Source organism: Bombina bombina, chromosome 8, assembly GCF_027579735.1.
Source record: "Bombina bombina isolate aBomBom1 chromosome 8, aBomBom1.pri, whole genome shotgun sequence".
Taxonomy (NCBI): domain Eukaryota; kingdom Metazoa; phylum Chordata; class Amphibia; order Anura; family Bombinatoridae; genus Bombina; species Bombina bombina.
Window position 1 is genome coordinate 15,789,734 of NC_069506.1, and position 24,629 is coordinate 15,814,362.

The 24,629-nt window shown below is 41.0% G+C and overlaps 1 protein-coding gene across 1 annotated transcript in view; it reads left to right on the forward strand.

Annotated features, from left to right (window-relative positions):
• The first annotated feature begins 9,267 nt into the window (after window positions 1-9,267).
• Window positions 9,268-24,629, forward strand: part of LOC128638270 (IgGFc-binding protein-like) — a 54,082-nt gene continuing 38,720 nt past the window's right edge. The window contains exon 1 of the mRNA XM_053690136.1: window positions 9,268-9,324. Within this exon, the coding sequence (XP_053546111.1) occupies window positions 9,273-9,324 (52 nt within the window). The 5' untranslated portion in view covers window positions 9,268-9,272. The remainder of the gene's footprint in view (window positions 9,325-24,629) is intronic.

Sequence of the window (24,629 nt, forward strand, 5' to 3'; positions counted from 1 at the left end):
ATCCTGTGAAAGCTCAGGCCTTTCTGAAGTGTGTTTCAGATCTAGAGCTTTCAGGAGTAATTGTACCAGTTCCAATTCTGGAAGAGGGTCTGGGTTTTTATTCAAATCTATTCATTGTCCCGAAGAAGGAAAAATTCAAGTTTTTGAATCCATTTGTAAGGGTCCCAACTTTCAAGATGGTGACTAAGGACTATTCTGCCTTTTGTTCAGCAAGGTCATTACATGTCCTCAATAGACTTACAGGATGCGTATCTTCACATTCCAATTCATCCAGACCAATATCTGTTTCTGAGATTCTCTTTTCTAGACAGTATTACCAACTTGTTGCTCTTCCATTTGGCCTAGCAACAGCTACAAGAATCTTTTTGAAGGTTCTCGGTGCCCTTCTATCTGTAATCAGAGTGCAGGGTATTGCGGGGTTTCCTTATTTGGACGATATCTTGGTACTGGCTCAATCTTTTCATTTAGCAGAATCTCACACAAATCAACTTGTGGTGTTTCTTTGAAGACATGGTTAGAGGATCAATTTACCAAAGAGTCCCTTGATTCCTCAGACAAGGGTCACCTTTTTAGGTTTCCAGATAGATTCAGTGTCCATGACTCTGTCTTTTAACAGACGAGACAAATGAAATTGGTTTCTGCCTGTCGAAACCATCAGTCTCGATCATTCCCTTCATTGGCTATGTGCATGAAAGTTTTAGGTCTCATGACTGCAGCATCGGACGCGATCCCCTTTGTTTGTTTTCATATGAGACATCTGCAGCTTTGCATGCTGAATCAATGGTGCAGGGATTATACTTGGGATATCACCGTTGATATACTTAAATTCCAATATTCAACTCTCTCTGTCCTGGTGGTTGGACCATCATCGCATTCTTCAAGGGGCCTCTCTTGTTCGTCCTTCCTGGACTGTGATTTCAACAGATGCAAGTCTCACAGGTTGGGGAGTTGTCTGGGGGTTTCTGAAAGCACAAGGAGTTTGGAATCCTCAAGAGGCGAGGTTACCAATCAATATTTTAGAACTTCATGCTATATTCAGGGCTCTTCAGACTTGGCCTCTACTAAAAAGAGAATCATTCATTAAATTTCAGACAGACTATCACAACTGTGCCATATGTCAATCATCAAGGGGGGACTCTCAGTCCTTTAGCGATGAAAGAAGTATCTTGGATACTTTCTTGGGCAGAATCCAACTCCTGTCTAATTTCTGTGATGCACATCCCAGGTGTAGACAATTGGGAAGCGCATTATCTCAGTCGTCGGTCTTTACATCCAGAGTAGTAGTCTCTCTTTCCAGATGTATTTTGTCAGATTGTACAGATGTGGGGTCTCCCCAAAATAGATCTTATTTCTACCCATCTAAACAAGAAGCTTCCCAGGTACCTTTCCTGGTCCAGGGATCCTCAGGCGGAGATGGTGGATGCTTTAGCAGTTCCTTGGTTTTACCAACCTGCTTTATATTTTTTCGCCTCTAGTTCTTCTTCCAAGTGTGATCTCCAAGATCATATTGGAACAATTGCATGTGTTTCTGATAGCACCAGCATGGCCTCACAGGTTTTGGTATGTGAATCTTGTCTGGATGTCCAGTTGCCAACTCTGGCCCCTTCCTTTAAAGCTTTCAATTCACAATGCTTATTGGAGACGGGACAGTCTCCACCTCAGAGGATTATAGATAATTCTACTAGATCAGTTGCCACTTCTTGGGCTTTTAAGAATGAAGCTTCGGTTGACCAGCTTTGCAAAGCAGCAACTTGGTCTTCTTTGCATACATTTTACAAAATTTTACCATTTTGATGTATTTGCTTCTTCTGAAGCAGTCTTTGGTAGAAAAGTTCTTCAGGCAGCTGTTTCAGTTTGATTCTTCTTATGATTTAAGTTGTGTTTTGTTTTTTGTTTTTTTGTTTTCTTGAAATTTATGAGACTTATTTTTTTGTGGATTTAATTTTTTCAGCGGAAATAGCTGTTTTATCATTCCCTTTCTAGTGACTCTTCTGTAGTCTCACACATCTTGGGTGTTTCTATCCCATACGTCACTAGCTCATGGACTCTTTCCAATTGCATGAAAGAAAACATAATTTATGTAAGAACTTAGCTGATAAATTATTTTTTTTCATATTGGAAAGAGTCCATGAGGCCCACCTTTTTTATGGTGGTTATGAATTTTGTATAAAAAGCACAATTTTATTTCCAGTTCCTCCTTTTTGTATGTTTTTTTTTTTTTTTTTTTTTTTAAATTCATTTTTTCACCCCACTATTTGGCTATTCGATAAATTGAATTGTGGATGCGGTGAGGGGTGTATTTATAGGCCTTTTGAGGTTTGGGAAACTTTGCCCCTCATGGTAGGATTGTATATCCCATACGTCACTAGCTCATGGACTCTTGCCAATGTGAAATAAATGAAATTATCAGGTACGTTCTTACATAAATTATGTTTTCTACTATGTCGCTACTAATTTTTAAAAATTTTTTTTAATGTAATCTAAAACAAGTTATCTAGAATTATTTAGACATATGTGTTTAACATGGAATGCTTTGTTCTATCTGGAATGTAAATATCATGCTCTTGACTCTAAACATATTTTATATATATATATTTTTTTTTTCTTGAATAGATGGGAATTATGTTTGTGCCTTGTAAGATTGATATGCACATATTTTCACAAATAGTTCTATAAGGCGTACTCCTCGTTAAAAAAGCAAAGCAGAGGTATGTGTTAAATTTATATGAAAAAAATGTTGGGATTAAAATTCTTCCATTTATCACATACTATAAAGAAACCTTCAGTCCCCTACTTAAACAAGATGTTGCTACAAATACAAAAACCTATCAGGTTGGGAAATCTGAAAGTTTTATTAAGAAAATAATTGTGTGTATGTATCAAATTTTGGGGGAAAATTTGCAGAATATGGCTGCAGTATTCAGATGTTTAACCCCAAAATGTTACACTAAATTTTTGCCAATAAACTAATTTTCCATGCAAGGTCAGTAGGCTACTTGTGTTGCATGAAAACAGACATGTCTTGTACCTACAAAGTCTTACTCATCTAAGTGAGATACCCTCTAGGGTCCAATTCAATTACATTCGTAGTACAACATATACATTAGAATCAATATTCTAAACTGTAAAAAGTTTACTCTCTCTATGGTTATAGGGAAAGTATCACTCCCGGTGTCTCCTTATATTCTAACATAATCTCATGGCTCCTAGACCTACATCAACATCTGATTCCATATCACTCGGATCGTCTTGCACACTTCAGCAAGCTGTACTACAGTCACATTCCCAATTAGTATTTTCTGTGTCTCTTCATGGGCACTATATATTCTGGACACATCCTCGCCAAATGTGATTCTGATTGTCAAAGTAGATATGTAGTTATTTAAAGACTGAAGATACAAGGCACTGACCATGAATCTGATTTCTAGCCTGAAAGTAAGCAGCAATCGGCCTCCTTTTGCCCTGTGGAGTCAGGGTCTATATGGGTTATTTGGCTTGTAATCTGTGCGTCTTCTTCATCCTCTCCAATAAATGGGAGTCCATGGAGCCTATGTACTAAAGAATGAAGAGGCTTGTGAAAATTAGTAAACTTAAAACAAAACACACACAAAATGATAAAACGAGAGGCTGAACAGTTACTGAATCTACCCAACATCTCAATCTTGAGTATGTAAGTTAATCAGCACCTACTCCAATCTTCACTATAGAATATAATATTTACACACATGCTTCATAATATACTTTTTCGTTACATTACCAATTCAAAATAGTTTTTTGAATAAAACTGTGCTGGTCTTGGAAGCTACAAGAGTCTAATGCATTTACATCACTAGAGAGAGAGATTATATATATATATATATAAAAAAAAAAAAAAAAAAAAAAAAAAAAGATATTAGTCATCCTACAAAACTATAAACCTGTACATTAAAACAAATTACTGAAACTGCAAAACGGATTAATCCAAAAAAGGACTTAAAATCAAAATTGGGTGTCCCTAATAAAAATAAAATAAAAAATGACCCAAATACTTAATCCTAAATCAAATTTTTTTTAATTATTTTTTTCTCAGCTGATAAATAATTACAAAGTGTTTAGTTCATATTGGGTTTTTGTGTGAAGGCATTGGACAAGCATGCAATTTGTTTTTGTGAAGGTTTAAAGTGAGGCTACCTGGTCTGCAGAAAAGATAACATTTGTGAGGGTTCTAGAGAGAGCCCTGTGATAGAGGTTTAAATATGATCCATACAAATGACTACACTAGATTTTAGCACAGGCTCAGCAGTGAAGGGGCTGAAGAAAGATCACAACTTCTATTCTGAGCCCACTGATTTATTTATTTGTTAATTTCTATTAACCTGTCCAGTCTGCCAGTTGGATCAGATTTTATGATGAATACATGTCCCTTAGTTACTACCACACTTATTAAGCCCAGGGCTACGGTTGCAGTAAGTGACTTTCAGCAATCTTATCAGTAATGTAGTTTAATGAAGATCAGGTGATAAAATATTGTAAACACAAATGACTGTGCAACCTGTCTTGTTTGCAAGTGTCTGCAGCTCAGCCCTTAGTTAAAATATAGGTGGAGTTCAGATTTCTTTGTAATTACATTTTTCCTGATTAACTGTAAGCAAAATAAACCTGCCTTCTGGTGTTTAATATAAAAGTTTATCTGCTGAGGCAATAAAGGTAAAAGATAAGAGATTCTATTACAAAAATATATATTGTATAGTACATTCTTAAACTCCAAAATATAATTTTTATATGAAGTGCAATATCAGATGAGACCCCTGTAGTTGCACCCTTGAATCATAGGAAGGTTTAGTAGCAGCAATGCACATCTGAGCTGGCTGCTGATTGGTGGCTGCACACAGGTTTCTTGTCATTCACTCACCAGATGTTACGTAAGTCTCAAAAGAACAGTAATAGCAATAAACTGTAAAGAGGTTTTTTTTTTTTTAATTACTCTGTATGAATTATAAATTGGCTCTAAAAGGGACAAAGTAAATTCATAATTAAACTTTAATTTCAGTCTGGTATAAAGCACTCCCCAATCCTAAACTCTAGTTCTGCTCCCAACTCAAACCTTTAATCTTCTTCGTCATGAAGTCTAACCTGTGTCGCCTGTAATCCTCACCCCTGTCGCCTGTAATCCTCACCCCCTGTCGCCTGTAATCCTCAACCCTGTCGCCTGTAATCCTCACCCCCTGTCGCCTGTAATCCTCACCCCCTGTCGCCTGTAATCCTCACCCCTTGTCGCCTGTAATCCTCAACCCCTGTCGCCTGTAATCCTCAACCCCTGTCGCCTGTAATCCTCACCCCCCTGTCGCCTGTAATCCTCACCCCCCTGTCGCCTGCAATCCTCACCCCCTGTCGCCTGTAATCCTCACCCCCTGTCGCCTGTAATCCTCACCCCCTGTCGCCTGTAATCCTCACCCCCTGTCGCCTGTAATCCTCACCCCCCTGTCGCCTGCAATCCTCACCCCCTGTCGCCTGTAATCCTCACCCCCCTGTCGCCTGTAATCCTCACCTCCCTGTCGCCTGTAATCCTCACCCCCTGTCGCCTGTAATCCTCACCCCTGTCGCTTGCAATCCTCACCTCTGCTCCCTCTGAGACCCAGACTTTTGGATTTGGACAAATGCAGAAATGACTCATTTTGCTCTATTCTTTGAAAACCAGAAATGATTCCTTTTTAATGAAGACACGTATTAATGCAGCACAAATTTAATTTATTTATAGTTGCTCCATAGTCGGGACAGGTTTATAAATTTTACACTGTTAAACAGCGATCCAGTAATGTCATTGTCACTTGATTCCTGTGTCAGCCAATATGTACAGTATGGGATGATACTAGTGCAAGTTCTGCTGCTGTAAAATAAACATTTGTCCCCTTAAGTGGCCCTTAAAGGGACAGTATACACTAATTTTCATATAACTGCATGTAATAGACACCACTATAAAGAATAAGATGCACAGATACTGATATAAAAATCCAGTATAAAATGGTTTAAAAACTTACTTAGAAGCTTTCAGTTTAGCTCTGTTGAAAAGGTAGTTGGAAAGCCCACTGCAAGTGGGAAATAAGACACTCCCCCTTCTTTTGCATATGAAAAGTCCCTTTACACAAACAGGAGCAAGCTGGAGAAGGTAGCTGACTGAATTCACATAAAACTTTGGGGCTTGGTTAGGAGTCTGAAAATCAGAGCAATGTTATTTAAAAATAAGCAAAACTAAAATTTTTTTTTTTTTAAAAACTTCAAGGGGTATATAAATAGATCATCTACAAAACATTTATGCAAAGAAAAAAGGAGCGTATAATGTCCCTTTAAGTTTTTTTTTTTTTGGGGGGGGGGTTTAAGAACCCTCAAAGGGATAGGTTAAAATTGAAATGTGCACAGGTGTATTTCATTTTTTTAGACTTTTATACAGTATTCTTCCAATAGCAACTACTTCTAGTAAAAGTTGTTGGTGTTTTACTGCAGCATATGCACATATGCTACGAGGGGCCCATGCAACAGTATTTAAACTAAACACATAAGAGTCAGTATTGACTTGTATAATACACATCTAGAGGCCTATTTATTATTGTGCGAGCGAACATGATCTGATATTGTGGATCATGTCCGCCGCATACACTATCGGCATTTATCATTGCACCAGCAGTTCTGGTGATCTTCAGGTGCAATGCCGCCCCCTGCAGATTAGTTGAAAATCGTCCGCCAGCAGGGGGTGTCAATCAACCCAATCGTATTGGATCGGGTTGATTTTAGGCGACGTCTGGCCGCCACCACCACAGAGCAGGCAGACAGGTTATGGAGCAGCGTTCTTTAGATCTCTGCTTCGTAACTTGGGCTTCGCCAGAAACACGGGGCTTCAAGCTCCATAAGGAACTTGATAAATATGCCCCTAAGTCTACAGTACACACTGCCGCCAACTCTCGAATACTGGTGCACTTCTCCTCACAGCATATGTACGTATGTCAATAAAACCCCCAGTAATCTTTTACTAGCATGATTTTTGCTAATGGAAGTATATTGCAAAATGCTTCTATTCAAATGCACCCATACACATTTTAATTTTGACTTCTACTTTTTAAATACGTTTTTATTTAATTGTTATTTTTGTGTAATGTCCCAAATCTTTACATTCCGTTTCACACTCTTCTCCATTTCATCTCACCACACCTATGTTTTTTTTATGATTCTGCATAACCAGCTTGCTACACCTGTTTCCCAGGTAGGCGTTTCACTAAGCTGAATTGAATGAGAAATCGGCAGCACAGGGTATATAAGGCACCAAGTTTACTGTTCACCTACACCCTGGGCAGTCTGCAGGTAAGTTAGACATGTCAAGTACCCTAGAGATTAATGGGAACTGTATAATAATGTGGCTTACTCTCAAAGTGAGTCAATTGGGGACACAAATTATAAAATCAGGAATTTTTATTTAAATTCCATAATATATAAAATTATTATATGAATTTAATTGTGAATCTATGTATTTTTGTAGATCACACATTGAAGTATCTATATACAGAGATAAAATTATTTGCCAGGAACTCTGCAATTTTTTTTTTAGAAAATGGGGAGGGGGGGGGGTTGATGTAACAGGACCGGTTTGATTTTGAGTATTACGTGCAAGGTTTTATAGCGCTAGCATAATCTTTCTGCAGGTGTGGGATTTTAACATTTCCTGGGATATGTGCTGAGTTTTATCATTGCCTAGAATTTAATTTAAAATGTAATAGCAAACTGCAATAAATGGGGAAAACCCCATAAATTGTAGTGTAAATTAACTTAAGATCATTAACTTCATATTTTTAAAATAAGAATTGACAATAATTTACTCTCTGGAGAAAGTTAAATTTGTAACAAGGGAAAAATAAATTTGTTTTAATGTAGGTAAATATGAAAATGATAAAATAAGACAATATTGTTATATTTAGTCTAGGAGGTCCCCCCCCCTTATTAAAGAGACACTGATTCATAGCCCTCTAATTCATTAAAACATTTACAGGGACCATAAAGTCAAAGTGCAACTTATGCATCATCCAGAGATCCATTAAAATTGTTTGCTCTAAATCCTTAAACAACTTTCCATATGCTTCATTCTCTTGGTGTCCTTTTGTTAAAGAGTTTGTAAACTATGTAGGATGAAAGGAGTATGCATGGGTCTTTATTAAATTTTTCTGTCCGTGATAAAATCCATGCACACTCCAATCATCCTACAGACAGAACAATTGTATAAATACCCATGCATGCTCCTATCATACTACATAGTCTACAAACTCTTCAACAAAGGACACTAGAGAACAATGCAAATTTGAGACTTTTGGTCCTCTGATTTTCCTCTCTAGATGTGTGTAAAAGGCTATATTTTATGGTTTAATTGCACAGAGTCCAATAATGTGTTATAGGCAACTTTCACCCAGTAAACTTTCTATTTAAAAAAAGAAAAAAAAAAAAGATTAAATGACCTGGATAGAAATGTTTTCATCTCATGAAAGTATAGTCCTTTGAATGTGTGTAGGGTTCCCTTCAGGAAATGTGGCGTGTGTGTACCTATCACATATGTATAGGATCAGAGAGAAAGGGGTGGGAGGGGGCTTGTCTATTTAGCTAGTTCATTAAACTTTTTAGTAAAATCATGAGGGGGGGGGCTATAGTGCAAGGGGAATATACAGTATATGTACATGGGTAGGAAACCATGTTGTGTAATAAGTGATTAATTACACTGTCTATAGTATAGATTCAAATCTTCTTTTGCTATTCAGCCCTAGATTTACAGCCCATGTCACAAAGTAAACGGTAGCTCATAGGCAGAAGAGGGCCAGCAATTTCTGATTTGGTTTGCCACCCCTGTTCTTTATAGCATTTTATTTAAAAGCAAATGCCCATGTTCCCACTTGTGTTGGTTTTAAACCCACTTAAAGTAACGCACCTAGATATCTCGTGCTGCTTGATACAAGCATGTAACATACAGGGATGTTTATTGGCTTTTCTCTTGTACATCTCAAACAACCAGAGGTCGCAGACACATTAGGTGCAAGCTCACAAGACTTTAATTTGTTATAATAAAATGTGAGAAGGCACCATGCCCTAGCCCTACACTGGGCACACACCTTGTTGGTCTCGGACAGAGTTTGCCCCTGGTTTATACTGATACAGATCTAATATAAAGTTTAGAAATGGCCTATTTTGTAAGTTTACACCCCCTTAATTCTTGTCTTGTACAAATTGTAATTTCTTTATTTCTTTCTTTATTTTCCGTAGCCATGGGGAAAGTATCGTCCCTGCAGCTGTGGGCCTTCCTGGTGTTCCTATGTGGTGAGTGTCATGTTTAGAGCGTACCATTAGCTGAGGTTATTAACCAAGAAAACCAATACATAGCAAGCTCATCCAGTTATCACTGAGGGTAACTGGGGGGGGGGGGGGGGGTGAATTATGAACAGATAAATCAGGACTTTGTTTTTAAAATAATAAAAAAAAAAATTCTTCACCATTTGACTTTTTGCACATGAAAATAAATACAGTCTTCAGAACCAATGTTTCTCTTAATATTGTATAAAGCAGATCAAGCGTGGTTAATTTAAACTAAGAGAACAGGTGATAGTTAAGCGCTAAAAGCGAGGGTTTGAGAGGAGACTGTATCTCTATAAATGAAGCATTGTGACTGCGTGTAGTGTGAATATAAAACCTAATATTAGGAATGGTAGTGAGTGCTGTGTAGGTAACCAGTACTAAAAATGATATGTGGATAATAGCTATATATATATATATATATATATATATATACACAGTATGATAGAACTGGGTCCAACGGACGGTCTCCGTTGTTGAATGTGATCCAAGAACAGCCGGAACACAGGGAATTTTTCAAAAATCCGATTTATTTTGTTGAATAAATCTGATTTTTGAAAAATTCCCTGTGTGCCGGCTGTTCTTGGATCACATTCAACAACGGAGACCGTCCGTTGGACCCAGTTCTATCATACTGTGTGTATTTGTCCTGCCGAGCACCTGGTTGTTGCTTATTTGGCGAGTGCCGTTTCCCACAAACGATTTATATATATATATATATATATATATATATATATATAAAATCAACTAAAAGAATGAAAGATGCAAAAGAGGGTACAAATATAGATACAATTTATTAAAACAGAAGCCTAAACCAATAGTCTAAAACAATATGTCAAGTAGTAAGCAAATATTAAAACATAGTACTATAGTACTTGCGTTTTCAGAGTGATGTTAGCAACAGTGGAGCAATAATGTGTCTCCTAAGATGTCCAGTATAGATGCAAGGTAACTGTCGGATAGAGGCCGCGTTGTGTACGGGTTGGTGTTACCAGATGATATTAAATGCACCTTTTTTATGGCTCCTACGTGACCGTTGTGACGTCACTGATGCCGGTTACGTACAGCGTTTCTGTAGTAGCCCCTATTCCGCAAAGAATGTGGAAGTCTTGGGGGAATAAGTGTAATACATGACTTAATTGTTTCTTTATGTAACAATAGGGATAGGTGATCCTCAGATTGTGGGGTCGCGATGTAGCGACTAAAGACACGGTTTGTTTCCTTTGGTTGCTAGTAGCAACTGGTGGGTCCTTTTAATGCAGAAACTTGGCGGTCATTAAAAAACGACTAATTAGACAGGTATATCTTTGCGGTCATTTCAAAACGACTAGAACAACTAAAAAGTCTTTGATTAGAAGAGCTTGGCGGTCACTATATAGCGACTAGGAGATCTTTTCTTTGGGGTTGTTAGTAACGACTCAGGTGTTCCTATATGAATGTGACCAGGCACAACAACATAGGATAGAACGTACTCCAAAGTGCAATATTATTAAAATAAACAAAGGCTAATAGACAAATAGCACAGTGTCTCAGTCAACGCGTTTCGCCCGTGGGCTTTATCAAGACATCAGATGCTAAGACCGCAAAGATATACCTGTCTAATTAGTCAATTTTTAATGACCGCCAAGTTTCTGCATTAAAAGGACCCACCAGTTGCTACTAGCAACCAAAGGAAACAAACCGTGTCTTTAGTCGCTACATCGCGACCGCACAGCCTGCACAATCTGAGGATCACCTATCCCTATTGTTACATAAAGAAACAATTAAGTCATTTATTTTGACCGCCAAGTATTACACTTATTCCCCCAATACTTCCACATTCTTTGCGGAATAGGGGCTATTACAGAAACGCCATACGTAACCGGCATCAGTGACGTCACACCGGTCACGTAGGAGCCATAAAAAAGGCGCATTTAATATCATCTGGTAACGCCAAGCCGTACACAACGTGGCCTCTATCCGACAGTTACCTTGCATCTATACTGGACATTTAAGGAGACACATTATTGCTCCACTGTTGCTAACATCACTCTGAAAACGCAAGTACTATATACTGCAATCAGTTCTTTTTTTATCAATTGTTACTATCAGTAACGAATAAGGGAGACGTCCCTGCACTTTTAGATACATATGTTTTAATTTTTGCTTACTACTTGACATATTGTTTTAGACTATTGGTTTAGGCTTCTGTTTTAATAAATTGTATCTATATTTGTACCCTCTTTTGCATCTTTCATTCTTTTAGTTGATTTTATATATATATATTGCTATTATCCACATATCATTTTTAGTACTGGTTACCTACACAGCACTCACTACCATTCCTAATATTAGGTTTTATATTCACACTACACGCAGTAACAATGCTTCATTTATAGAGATACAGTCTCCTCTCAAACCCTCGCTTTTAGCGCTTAACTATCACCTGTTCTCTTGCTTTCACTTTTCCTGTTTTCCTGGAGGGGAATTCAATAGTTAAGCTGGGTTGTCATCTCTAGCGCTTATAATTTAATTTTACACTGAACTGTTAATTTAAACTAGTTCAGTGTTCAGTTGTCTAGTTTAATCTGCTGCACGGCTGTAGCTGGCAATGCACGGGCTCTGCACTCGGACACTAAGCCAGATTAGTTATTGCATAACACTAACTGCATGCACTTAATCTCCTGCTAAAGATCTCACAGAGGCTTTAAAGGAGCAGACCTATAGTATCTGTGTATCATGGGTAGGCAAACAGTGCACATGAAAGTCCTATAGTACAGACAGTATGTACAACTTAAACAAATCTTTCCAGTTTGCTTTCTCGGTTTCTGTAAGAACTGCATACTTAGGTAGGCTCAGAAGTGTACATTGTTGCTACAGCTGCGGCCATACTGTGGAAGTGAATTTCCCTTTTAACACTTTATTGCTGATTGGTGTCAGCAGGGTTACAGATGTACTGCCAGCACAAACATCTAATCTACAAATCCCACTCTTGTGGCTACCAAAGCTCGTACCTTACATTCCTTGTCTGTAGGGCCAATCTTAGCATTTTTGGCTGCCCCTAAGCCCTGCCCACTGTATGGCCCACCCTGTCCTAATTTTCAGTTTGCCTAGTTAAAGAATAGCCCTATATTATACTCCTGATACCACAAACACTTCTTCATAAACTAAATACAGGATGTACATTGCAGCCTCTCATATCCTCACCCCTAACACTGGGGGCCTCTCAATGTGTGGAGCATTGGGCAGGTGCCTCTTCTCCTCCCCAAGGGAAAACCTGCTTGTGTGCCATAGCCTTGTTACGCCAAGGCAGACCTGCGCTCATCCGATGTAGTACTGACCACAGACACTACTTGAGTTTTCTGCTATATCTCATAACCGGTGCTACTGAATCTCTGCTCTGCCATATCCCTGAAGCGTACATCAGTAACTAGCACCTCTGCCAGAGCCCTGAAGCGTACATCAGTAACTAGCACCGCTGCTCTGCCATAGCCCTGAAGCGTACATCAGTAACTAGCACCTCTGCCAGAGCCCTGAAGCGTACATCAGTAACTAGCACCTCTGCCAGAGCCCTGAAGCGTACATCAGTAACTAGCACCTCTGCCAGAGCCCTGAAGCACACATCAGTAACTAGCACCTCTGCCAGAGCCCTGAAGCATACATCAGTAACTAGCACCTCTGCCAGAGCCCTGAAGCGTACATCAGTAACTAGCACCTCTGCCAGAGCCCTGAAGCACACATCAGTAACTAGCACCTCTGCCAGAGCCCTGAAGCGTACATCAGTAACTAGCACCTCTGCCAGAGCCCTGAAGCGTACATCAGTAACTAGCACATCAGTAACTAGCACATCAGTAACTAGCACCTCTGCCGGAGCCCTGAAGCATACATCAGTAACTAGCACCTCTGCCAGAGCCCTGAAGCACACATCAGTAACTAGCACCTCTGCCAGAGCCCTGAAGCGTACATCAGTAACTAGCACCTCTGCCAGAGCCCTGAAGCGTACATCAGTAACTAGCACCTCTGCCAGAGCCCTGAAGCATACATCAGTAACTAGCACCTCTGCCAGAGCCCTGAAGCATACATCAGTAACTAGCACCTCTGCCAGAGCCCTGAAGCGTACATCAGTAACTAGCACCTCTGCCAGAGCCCTGAAGCGTACATCAGTAACTAGCACCTCTGCCAGAGCCCTGAAGCACACATCAGTAACTAGCACCTCTGCCAGAGCCCTGAAGCATACATCAGTAACTAGCACCTCTGCCAGAGCCCTGAAGCATACATCAGTAACTAGCACCTCTGCCAGAGCCCTGAAGCACACATCAGTAACTAGCACCTCTGCCAGAGCCCTGAAGCATACATCAGTAACTAGCACCTCTGCCAGAGCCCTGAAGCACACATCAGTAACTAGCACCTCTGCCAGAGCCCTGAAGCGTACATCAGTAACTAGCACCTCTGCCAGAACCCTGAAGCACACATCAGTAACTAGCACCTCTGCCAGAGCCCTGAAGCGTACATCAGTAACTAGCACCTCTGCCAGAGCCCTGAAGCGTACATCAGTAACTAGCACCTCTGCCAGAGCCCTGAAGCATACATCAGTAACTAGCACCTCTGCCAGAGCCCTGAAGCGTACATCAGTAACTAGCACCTCTGCCAGAGCCCTGAAGCATACATCAGTAACTAGCACCTCTGCCAGAGCCCTGAAGTGTACATCAGTAACTAGCACCTCTGCCAGAACCCTGAAGCGTACATCAGTAACTAGCACCGCTGCTCTGCCATTGCCCTGAAGCGTACATCAGTAACTAGCACCTCTGCCAGAGCCCTGAAGCGTACATCAGTAACTAGCACCTCTGCCAGAGCCCTGAAGCATACATCAGTAACTAGCACCTCTGCCAGAGCCCTGAAGCGTACATCAGTAACTAGCACCTCTGCCAGAGCCCTGAAGCATACATCAGTAACTAGCACCTCTGCCAGAGCCCTGAAGCGTACATCAGTAACTAGCACCTCTGCCAGAACCCTGAAGCGTACATCAGTAACTAGCACCTCTGCCAGAGCCCTGAAGCGTACATCAGTAACTAGCACCTCTGCCAGAGCCCTGAAGCGTACATCAGTAACTAGCACCTCTGCCAGAGCCCTGAAGCGTACATCAGTAACTAGCACCTCTGCCAGAGCCCTGAAGCGTACATCAGTAACTAGCACCTCTGCCAGAGCCCTGAAGCATACATCAGTAACTAGCACCTCTGCCAGAACCCTGAAGCACACATCAGTAACTAGCACCTCTGCCAGAGCCCTGAAGCGTACATCAGTAACTAGCACATCAGTAACTAGCACATCAGTAACTAGCACATCAGTAACTAGCACATCAGTAACTAGCACCTCTGCCAGAACCCTGAAGCGTACATCAGTAACTAGCACCGCTGCTCTGCCAGAGCCCTGAAGCACACATCAGTAACTAGCACCTCTGCCAGAGCCCTGAAGCATACATCAGTAACTAGCACCTCTGCCAGAACCCTGAAGCACACATCAGTAACTAGCACCTCTGCCAGAGCCCTGAAGCGTACATCAGTAACTAGCACCTCTGCCAGAGCCCTGAAGCGTACATCAGTAACTAGCACCTCTGCCAGAGCCCTGAAGCATACATCAGTAACTAGCACCTCTGCCAGAACCCTGAAGCGTACATCAGTAACTAGCACCTCTGCCAGAGCCCTGAAGCGTACATCAGTAACTAGCACCTCTGCCAGAACCCTGAAGCACACATCAGTAACTAGCACCTCTGCCAGAGCCCTGAAGCACACATCAGTAACTAGCACCTCTGCCAGAGCCCTGAAGCGTACATCAGTAACTAGCACCTCTGCCAGAGCCCTGAAGCGTACATCAGTAACTAGCACCTCTGCTATAGCCCTGAAGCGTACATCAGTAACTAGCACCTCTGCCAGAGCCCTGAAGCGTACATCAGTAACTAGCACCTCTGCCAGAGCCCTGAAGCATACATCAGTAACTAGCACCTCTGCCAGAGCCCTGAAGCGTACATCAGTAACTAGCACCTCTGCCAGAACCCTGAAGCACACATCAGTAACTAGCACCTCTGCCAGAGCCCTGAAGCATACATCAGTAACTAGCACCTCTGCCAGAGCCCTGAAGCGTACATCAGTAACTAGCACCTCTGCCAGAGCCCTGAAGCGTACATCAGTAACTAGCACCTCTGCTATAGCCCTGAAGCGTACATCAGTAACTAGCACCTCTGCCAGAGCCCTGAAGCGTACATCAGTAACTAGCACCTCTGCCAGAGCCCTGAAGCGTACATCAGTAACTAGCACCTCTGCTATAGCCCTGAAGCGTACATCAGTAACTAGCACCTCTGCCAGAGCCCTGAAGCGTACATCAGTAACTAGCACCTCTGCCGGAGCCCTGAAGCACACATCAGTAACTAGCACCTCTGCCAGAGCCCTGAAGCATATATCAGTAACTAGCACCTCTGCCAGAACCCTGAAGCGTACATCAGTAACTAGCACCTCTGCCAGAGCCCTGAAGCGTACATCAGTAACTAGCACCTCTGCCAGAGCCCTGAAGCATACATCAGTAACTAGCACATCAGTAACTAGCACATCAGTAACTAGCACCTCTGCCAGAGCCCTGAAGCGTACATCAGTAACTAGCACCTCTGCCAGAGCCCTGAAGCGTACATCAGTAACTAGCACCTCTGCCAGAGCCCTGAAGCATACATCAGTAACTAGCACCTCTGCCAGAGCCCTGAAGCATACATCAGTAACTAGCACCTCTGCCAGAGCCCTGAAGCGTACATCAGTAACTAGCACATCAGTAACTAGCACATCAGTAACTAGCACATCAGTAACTAGCACATCAGTAACTAGCACCTCTGCCAGAGCCCTGAAGCGTACATCAGTAACTAGCACCTCTGCCAGAACCCTGAAGCGTACATCAGTAACTAGCACCTCTGCCAGAGCCCTGAAGCGTACATCAGTAACTAGCACCTCTGCCAGAGCCCTGAAGCGTACATCAGTAACTAGCACCTCTGCCAGAGCCCTGAAGCGTACATCAGTAACTAGCACCTCTGCCAGAACCCTGAAGCATACATCAGTAACTAGCACCTCTGCCAGAACCCTGAAGCGTACATCAGTAACTAGCACCTCTGCCAGAGCCCTGAAGCATACATCAGTAACTAGCACCTCTGCCAGAGCCCTGAAGCGTACATCAGTAACTAGCACCTCTGCCAGAGCCCTGAAGCGTACATCAGTAACTAGCACCTCTGCCAGAGCCCTGAAGCGTACATCAGTAACTAGCACCTCTGCCAGAGCCCTGAAGCGTACATCAGTAACTAGCACCTCTGCCAGAGCCCTGAAGCATATATCAGTAACTAGCACCTCTGCCAGAGCCCTGAAGCACACATCAGTAACTAGCACCTCTGCCAGAGCCCTGAAGCATACATCAGTAACTAGCACCTCTGCCAGAGCCCTGAAGCGTACATCAGTAACTAGCACCTCTGCCAGAGCCCTGAAGCGTACATCAGTAACTAGCACCTCTGCCAGAGCCCTGAAGCATACATCAGTAACTAGCACCTCTGCCAGAGCCCTGAAGCATACATCAGTAACTAGCACCTCTGCCAGAGCCCTGAAGCGTACATCAGTAACTAGCACCTCTGCCAGAGCCCTGAAGCATACATCAGTAACTAGCACCTCTGCCAGAGCCCTGAAGCGTACATCAGTAACTAGCACCTCTGCCAGAGCCCTGAAGCATACATCAGTAACTAGCACCTCTGCCAGAGCCCTGAAGCGTACATCAGTAACTAGCACCTCTGCCAGAGCCCTGAAGCGTACATCAGTAACTAGCACCTCTGCCAGAACCCTGAAGCGTACATCAGTAACTAGCACCTCTGCCAGAGCCCTGAAGCGTACATCAGTAACTAGCACCTCTGCCAGAACCCTGAAGCATACATCAGTAACTAGCACCTCTGCCAGAGCCCTGAAGCGTACATCAGTAACTAGCACCTCTGCCAGAGCCCTGAAGCATACATCAGTAACTAGCACCTCTGCCAGAGCCCTGAAGCGTACATCAGTAACTAGCACCTCTGCCAGAACCCTGAAGCGTACATCAGTAACTAGCACATCAGTAACTAGCACATCAGTAACTAGCACCTCTGCCGGAGCCCTGAAGCATACATCAGTAACTAGCACCTCTGCCAGAGCCCTGAAGCGTACATCAGTAACTAGCACCGCTGCTCTGCCATAGCCCTGAAGCGTACATCAGTAACTAGCACCTCTGCCAGAGCCCTGAAGCATATATCAGTAACTAGCACCTCTGCCAGAGCCCTGAAGCATACATCAGTAACTAGCACCTCTGCCAGAGCCCTGAAGCGTACATCAGTAACTAGCACCTCTGCCAGAGCCCTGAAGCGTACATCAGTAACTAGCACCTCTGCCAGAGCCCTGAAGCGTACATCAGTAACTAGCACCTCTGCCAGAGCCCTGAAGCACACATCAGTAACTAGCACCTCTGCCAGAGCCCTGAAGCACACATCAGTAACTAGCACCTCTGCCAGAGCCCTGAAGCACACATCAGTAACTAGCACCTCTGCCAGAGCCCTGAAGCACACATCAGTAACTAGCACCTCTGCCAGAGCCCTGAAGCACACATCAGTAACTAGCACCTCTGCCAGAGCCCTGAAGCACACATCAGTAACTAGCACCTCTGCCAGAGCCCTGAAGCACACATCAGTAACTAGCACCTCTGCCAGAGCCCTGAAGCACACATCAGTAACTAGCACCTCTGCTCTCTTATCTCTGGCACCAGGGATGTACTAGTACTAAAAATAGGCTTAGACGTTAAGGCAGAGCAGCCCCCCATTGTTTAACCATACACCAAAATGTACAAATACATTGGTTGTTATTAAATGGTAAAGTGAAATGTTAAATTATATTAACAAATAACCGTTTATTGCTCATCAGCCTGTGTAGTCAGTTACTCAAAATTACAGGCACCTGAGTAAGATAAGATGGGCCTTGACCTGGCTCACAGACAAAGCAACTTTAAACCATAACATTTAGAAACAAAAGTCTTTTAAACTAAACCTTTCTCTTATTTGAGGTCACTGTCTGCTTCAGTTTCTTTATTAGCACTGACCATTCTAAAGGGGTTTAATCACTAAGCCTTGCTCAGATGTACACCCAGATTGAATCATTCACCATAACAAATTGCGTCTGATTTTATATATTTTGAGCTGTATTTTATTAAAATTGATCATCAATCTCAAGCTTGTTATCCCACTTTCTTCAATAAATTAGAAATACGCTGTTTATTCCTTAATCTTGTATCTCTAAGTATACTCTGGTTTTAGACTGATTTAATTATTGTGAATTATTCCATCCTGAGGTACATCTGATAACACAGCAGGGTGGGGCTGACTCTGCATCCTACAATAATGCTGGAGACTGGGCGGAGCTAAGGCAATAGGCCACAAATTTCCTCCAGTAAAGCCTGTTAATAGCACCTCTGGGTAGCTCTAGGAAATAATATACAAAACCTGGCAAAGGAATTAACCCTTTAAGGACACAGCTTTCAGTTTGCTCAATTGTTTTATGACGGAAAAATTCATTCCTATGTCCTTAAGAGGTTAATTCTGGAGTGGGGACACAACCTAATCCCTTGGTAGCACCCTCAGAGTAAACAGGGTAGATTTCCCACAACATGGAAAACTTTCTCAGGGTTACCTGGGGTCACATCCAGTGACACAGGTAATTGTCAGAACAATCTGTGTATTCAAACCCTTCAATCTTCGCTTTAGTACTCACCAAATCTCCACTCCCCCATACAGACTGGCATTAAAGGGACAGTCAAGTCCAAAAAAAACTTTCATGGTTCAAATAGGGCATGTAACTTAAAACAACTTTCCAATTTACTTTTATCACCAATTTTGCTTTGTTCGCTTGGTATTCTTAGTTCAAAACTAAACCTAGGAGGTTCATATGCTAATTACTTAGACCTTGATGGCCGCCTCTAATCTAAATGCATTTTGGCAGTTTTTCACCACTGGAGGGCATTAGTTCATGTGTTTCATATAGATAACACTAAGTTCATGCACGTGCATTTATCGTGGAGTGAGCACTGATTGGCTAAAATGCAAGTCTGTCAAAAGAGCTGAAATAAGGGGGCAGTCTGCAGAGACTTAGATACAAGGTAATTACAGAGGTAAAACGTGTATTAATATAACTGTTGGGAATGGGTAATTAAGGAATTATCTATCTTTTAAAACAACAAATATTCTGGTGTTGACTGTCCCTTTAATTCTATGGGATGCAGTACACTAATTGGCTTAAGTATACAGGGGCTGGTTTATCACTGTAACTGACCAAAGAAAGTAATACAAATCTAACTTCTATCAAAAGTGCAGTTTTAAATTACTGAGTATTTATTTTCATGTAAATATTTTACAGTACATTGAATTACTGATGTGCTGTTAAACAGCTGTAATTTTGTGCTTCTTACTAATCATTGGCTGACGGGTACATCCCTGAACACTTATTGGCTGTTCTTGTATCAAGAGTAAAAGACACCTTTTTTTAAAGGGACACTGTACAATAAAATTCTCTGGTGTATTCCCGATCCATTTAACCTGCTGAAGTGTAGTAAATGTTTTACAAATAACCCCTTTTACCTTTTTTATTTAGAAATAGCTGTTTGCCTATTAAAACCACTTGTAATAAAAATATGAACACTAAAAAAGACTTTCTACCAGCGGCATAGTGTTTAAATGTGATTGACATTGCACGTATATGTCTAATATATTTAGTTAAGATTAGCAGGTTTGCCCCTCCTATAGGCTCAGCCCATTTGAATACCCCTTAATGTCATGCCATTTCAAATAGAAAACTCCTTAAAGGGACACTCAAGTCAAAATAAAACTTCATTATACAGCATCCAATTTTAAACAACTTTCCAATTTACTTCCATTAACAAAATGTGCACAGTCTTAATATTTAAACTTTGAATCACCAGATCCTACTGAGCATGTGCAAGAATTCACAGAATATACGTATCTGTATTTGTGATTGGCTGATGGCTGTCACATGATACAGGGGGAGTGGAAATAGACAGAACTTTGCAATTTATTTAAAAAAAATCTACTACTCATTTGCAGTTCAGACTAAGTGCTATTGCATTGTCTTGTTATCATGCATTTGTTGTTTATGCAAACCTACTGTATTGACTGGTCCTTTAAGGCACAATTTCCCTTTCATTTTTATACTCTACAGCTAGCAATTGTAACTTGCCTACGTAGGCTCAACAGCCGCAATGTGCTATTGGGAGCTATCTAATAATTTGTGGCTGTATATTTATGCTTCATGCCATTGGCTCAACACATTTCGTTCAGCATCAACAAAATATACCACTAGAATGAAGAAAATTTGTTAGCACGCAGAGCATACAATTTTATAAACTAAATTTCAATTTACTTTTATCTAAACCTAGGATTTTATTATTTCATGATTCAATGTCCCTTTTTAAAATTGTTCACAATCCAAAGCATTCAAGTTTAAAAAGACTTTTGTATTTTTCTTTGTTCTTTTGGTATCCTTAGAAAGTCAGGAGCTGCAAAGCAATACTGGGAGCTATCTGGTGATTGGTAGTTAAACACATGGCTCTTGTCATCTGCTCACCAGATGTGTTCAGCTAGCTCTCAGTAGTGCATTGCTGCTGTAGAGTCGACTCTGTTTAAGGGGAAACCATTTTTCCATTGAATTAAAGAGATACTGAACCCAATTTTTTTTCTTTCATGATTCATATAGAGCAGCAACTTTCTAATTTACTCATCAATTTTTTTTCTTCATTCTCATGGTATCTTTATTTGAAAAAGCAGGGATTTAAGCTTACGAGCCGACTCATTTTTGGTTCAAAATCCTGGATAGCACTTGCTGACATTTAGCCACCAATCAGCAAGCTGAACCAAAGATGGGCCGGCTCATAAGTTTACATTCCTGCGAAGAAATATTGATAACAGGATTAAATTAGAAACTTGCTTATTACATAATGTATCTGAATCATGAGAGAAAAATATGGGTTCAGTATCCCTTTAAGTGGTGTGTGTGTTTTTTTTTTTGTTTGTTTTTTTCCCCTCCTCTCAAACTAGTGCTGTGAAACTTTAGCTAAAAGCAATAACTTTACCATTTACATATATAGATGTTTTGAAAGTAACCAGCGAATCACTGAAATTTGTGTTGTATTAATGTGCACTGTAGTTCATATTCACAGATGGGGTTCAGGGTCTCAATAAATATATACATTGTTCAAAAAGCTACCTAGTAGCTATAATAAAGTAGTAACTTCTGAGCTTCTGATTTAAATAGCTGATTGCTTTACTTTATCCATCAGACTTGTAAAAAAAAAGTGCTGCATTCATTTACAGGGACAGATTATAAAATACCTGGGGGGGGACCTTTTAAAGGGACATTAAACTGCTGGGCACTACTCTAGAATGGTAACTACTCACTATTTCATCCTCTTCTTGCAGCTCTTTAAAAATCTTGCTTTATTAGCTTAAAGGTGCCAGATATGGAAGCTCCGCCTCTTTGTACTGGGGTGGCCATCTTGGTGCTCTGGTATTCTCACAGATCAGTGATACAGCTGTATAAAGTGCTTCAGGTTAGTGCATGATACAAAGCAGGAGCTGTACTCACTGATCAGTGATACAGCTGTATAATGTGCTGCAGGTTAGGGTGCATCATACAAAGCAGGAGCTGTACTCACAGATCAGTGATACAGCTGTATAAAGTGCTGCAGGTTAGGGTGCATGGTACAAAGCAGGAGCTGTACTCACAGATCAGTGATACAACTGTATAAAGTGCTTCAGGTTAGGGTGCATGGTACAAAGCAGGAGCTGTACTCACAGATCAGTGATACAGCTGTATAATGTGCTTCAGGTTAGGGTGCATGGTACAAAGCAGGAGCTGTACTCACAGATCAGTGATACAGCTGTATAAAGTGCTGCAGGTTAGGGTGCATGGTACAAAGCAGGAGCTGTACTCACAGATCAGTGATACAGGCAGCTGTATAATGTGCTTCAGGTTAGGGTGCATGGTACAAAGCAGGAGCTGTACTCACAGATCAGTGATACAGCTGTATAAAGTGCTTCAGGTTAGGGTGCATGATACATAGCAGGAGCTGTACTCACAGATCAGTGATACAGCTGTATAAAGTGCTTCAGGTTAGGGTGCATGATAGAAAGCAGGAGCTGTACTCACAGATCAGTGATACAGCTGTATAAAGTGCTGCAGGTTAGGGCACATGATACAAAGCAGGAGCTGTACTCACAGATCAGTGATACAGCTGTATAAAGTGCTACAGGTTAGGGTGCATGATACAAACAGGAGTTGTACTCACAGATCAGTAATACATCTGTATAATGTGCTTCAGTTTAGGGTGCATGATACAAAGCAGGTGCTGTACTCACAGATCAGTGATACAGCTGTATAAAGTGCTGCAGGTTAGGGTGCATGATACAAAGCAGGAGCTGTACTCACAGATCAGTAATACAGCTGTATAAAGTGCTTCAGGTTAGGGTGCATGATACAAAGCAGGAGCTGTACTTACAGATCAGTGATACAGCTGTATAATGTGCTGCAGGTTAGGGTGCATGATACAAAGCAGGAGCTGTACTCACAGATCAGTGATACAGCTGTATAAAGTGCTTCAGGTTAGGGTGCATGATACAAGCAGGAGCTGTACATTTTTGCTCTGACTGCATCACTCTATATTGTGTGTGTGTATATATATGTATGTATATGTATATATATATGTATATGTATATATATATATATATGTGTGTGTGTGTCACACAATGTATCAGGCACCCTAACCTGCAGCACATTATACAGCTGTATCAAGGACAGCTTCTGTCACAAACTGAGAATACCTTAGCTACAAGATGTCCACCCAAGTACAGAGGCAGATCTCAAGTATCTGACACCTTTTTTAAGTTATTAAAGCAGGAGAACTGATTTGTAAAGAGCTACAGGAACAGGATGCAATGTAGTTACTATTTTGTAGTTGTGAAAAGCAGTTTAATGCGGTGTGTGTTTGTGTTTTTTTTTTTTTTTTCTATAAAATTGATTTCTCCTTAAAGGGATAGTTAACCCAAATTTCTTCTTTCATGATTCAGATAGAGCATGCAATTTTAAGCAACTTTCTAATTTACTCCTAATATCAATTTTTCTTCTTTCTCTTGAAATCTTTATTTGAAAAAGCAGAAATGAAATCCTTGGAGCCGGCCTATTTTTGGTTCCAAACCTGGGTTGCGCTTGCAGGTTCTGAACCTAAAATGAGCCGGCTCCAAAGCTTTTATTCCTGCTTTTTTTGTTTGTTTGTTTTAAAAATAAAGATAGCAAGAGAACGAAGAAATTGATATTAGGAGTAAATTAGAGCATTCAATTTTAAGCAACTTTCTATCACAATCATGAAAGAAGAAATTTGGGTTTACTATCCCTTTAATGTGTCTTGCTATGACTTTTTATAGCAGCTGCAGAGTTAGTATGGGCAATTCTGACATAGTATTGCTAATAGTTGAGGTTTAGTTACAGCCAATCAAATAGTAAATGGTTTAGTTAGAGGCTTGTACAATCAAGCCTAAGGGACACTGAACCCCAATGTTTTCTTTTGTGATTCAGATAGAGCATGACATTTTAAGCAATTTTCTAATTTACACCTATTATCAAACGTTCTTCATTCTCTTGATATCTTTATTTGAAAAGCAAGAATGTAAGTTTTTAGATGCCGGCCCATTTTTGGTGAGAAAACTGGGTTCTTCATTGGTGGGTGAATTTATCCACCAATCAGCAAGTGCTGTCCTGGGTCTGAACCAAAAATTGCCTGTCTCCTTAGCTTAGATGACTTTGTCAAATAAAGATAGCAAGAGAACGAAGACAAATTGATAATAGGAGTAAATTAGAAAGTTGCTTAAAATTGCTGCTCTATCTGAATCACGAAAGGAAAAAATGTGGGTTCAGTGTCCCTTGAACCTGCCATGGGGAGATGGGAGACTAGGGGACACGTTCAATCAATTTTAACTAAAAAGTGTCATTTGCAAATCCGTAAAGAGATCGCGAGAAGTCAAGGTTGGCTGCAATAAATTGGTTTTATAGGGTTGATCACAATCCTTTAATCATTTTGGTAAGCTTTTTCAAACTACAAGTATCCCCCATAGATTTTATTTGTATATTTTGTAGAAAAATTAGCTCAACTTTTATAAAGGATTGTTATTAACCCCTATAGTGTGTAAATAACCTAATCCA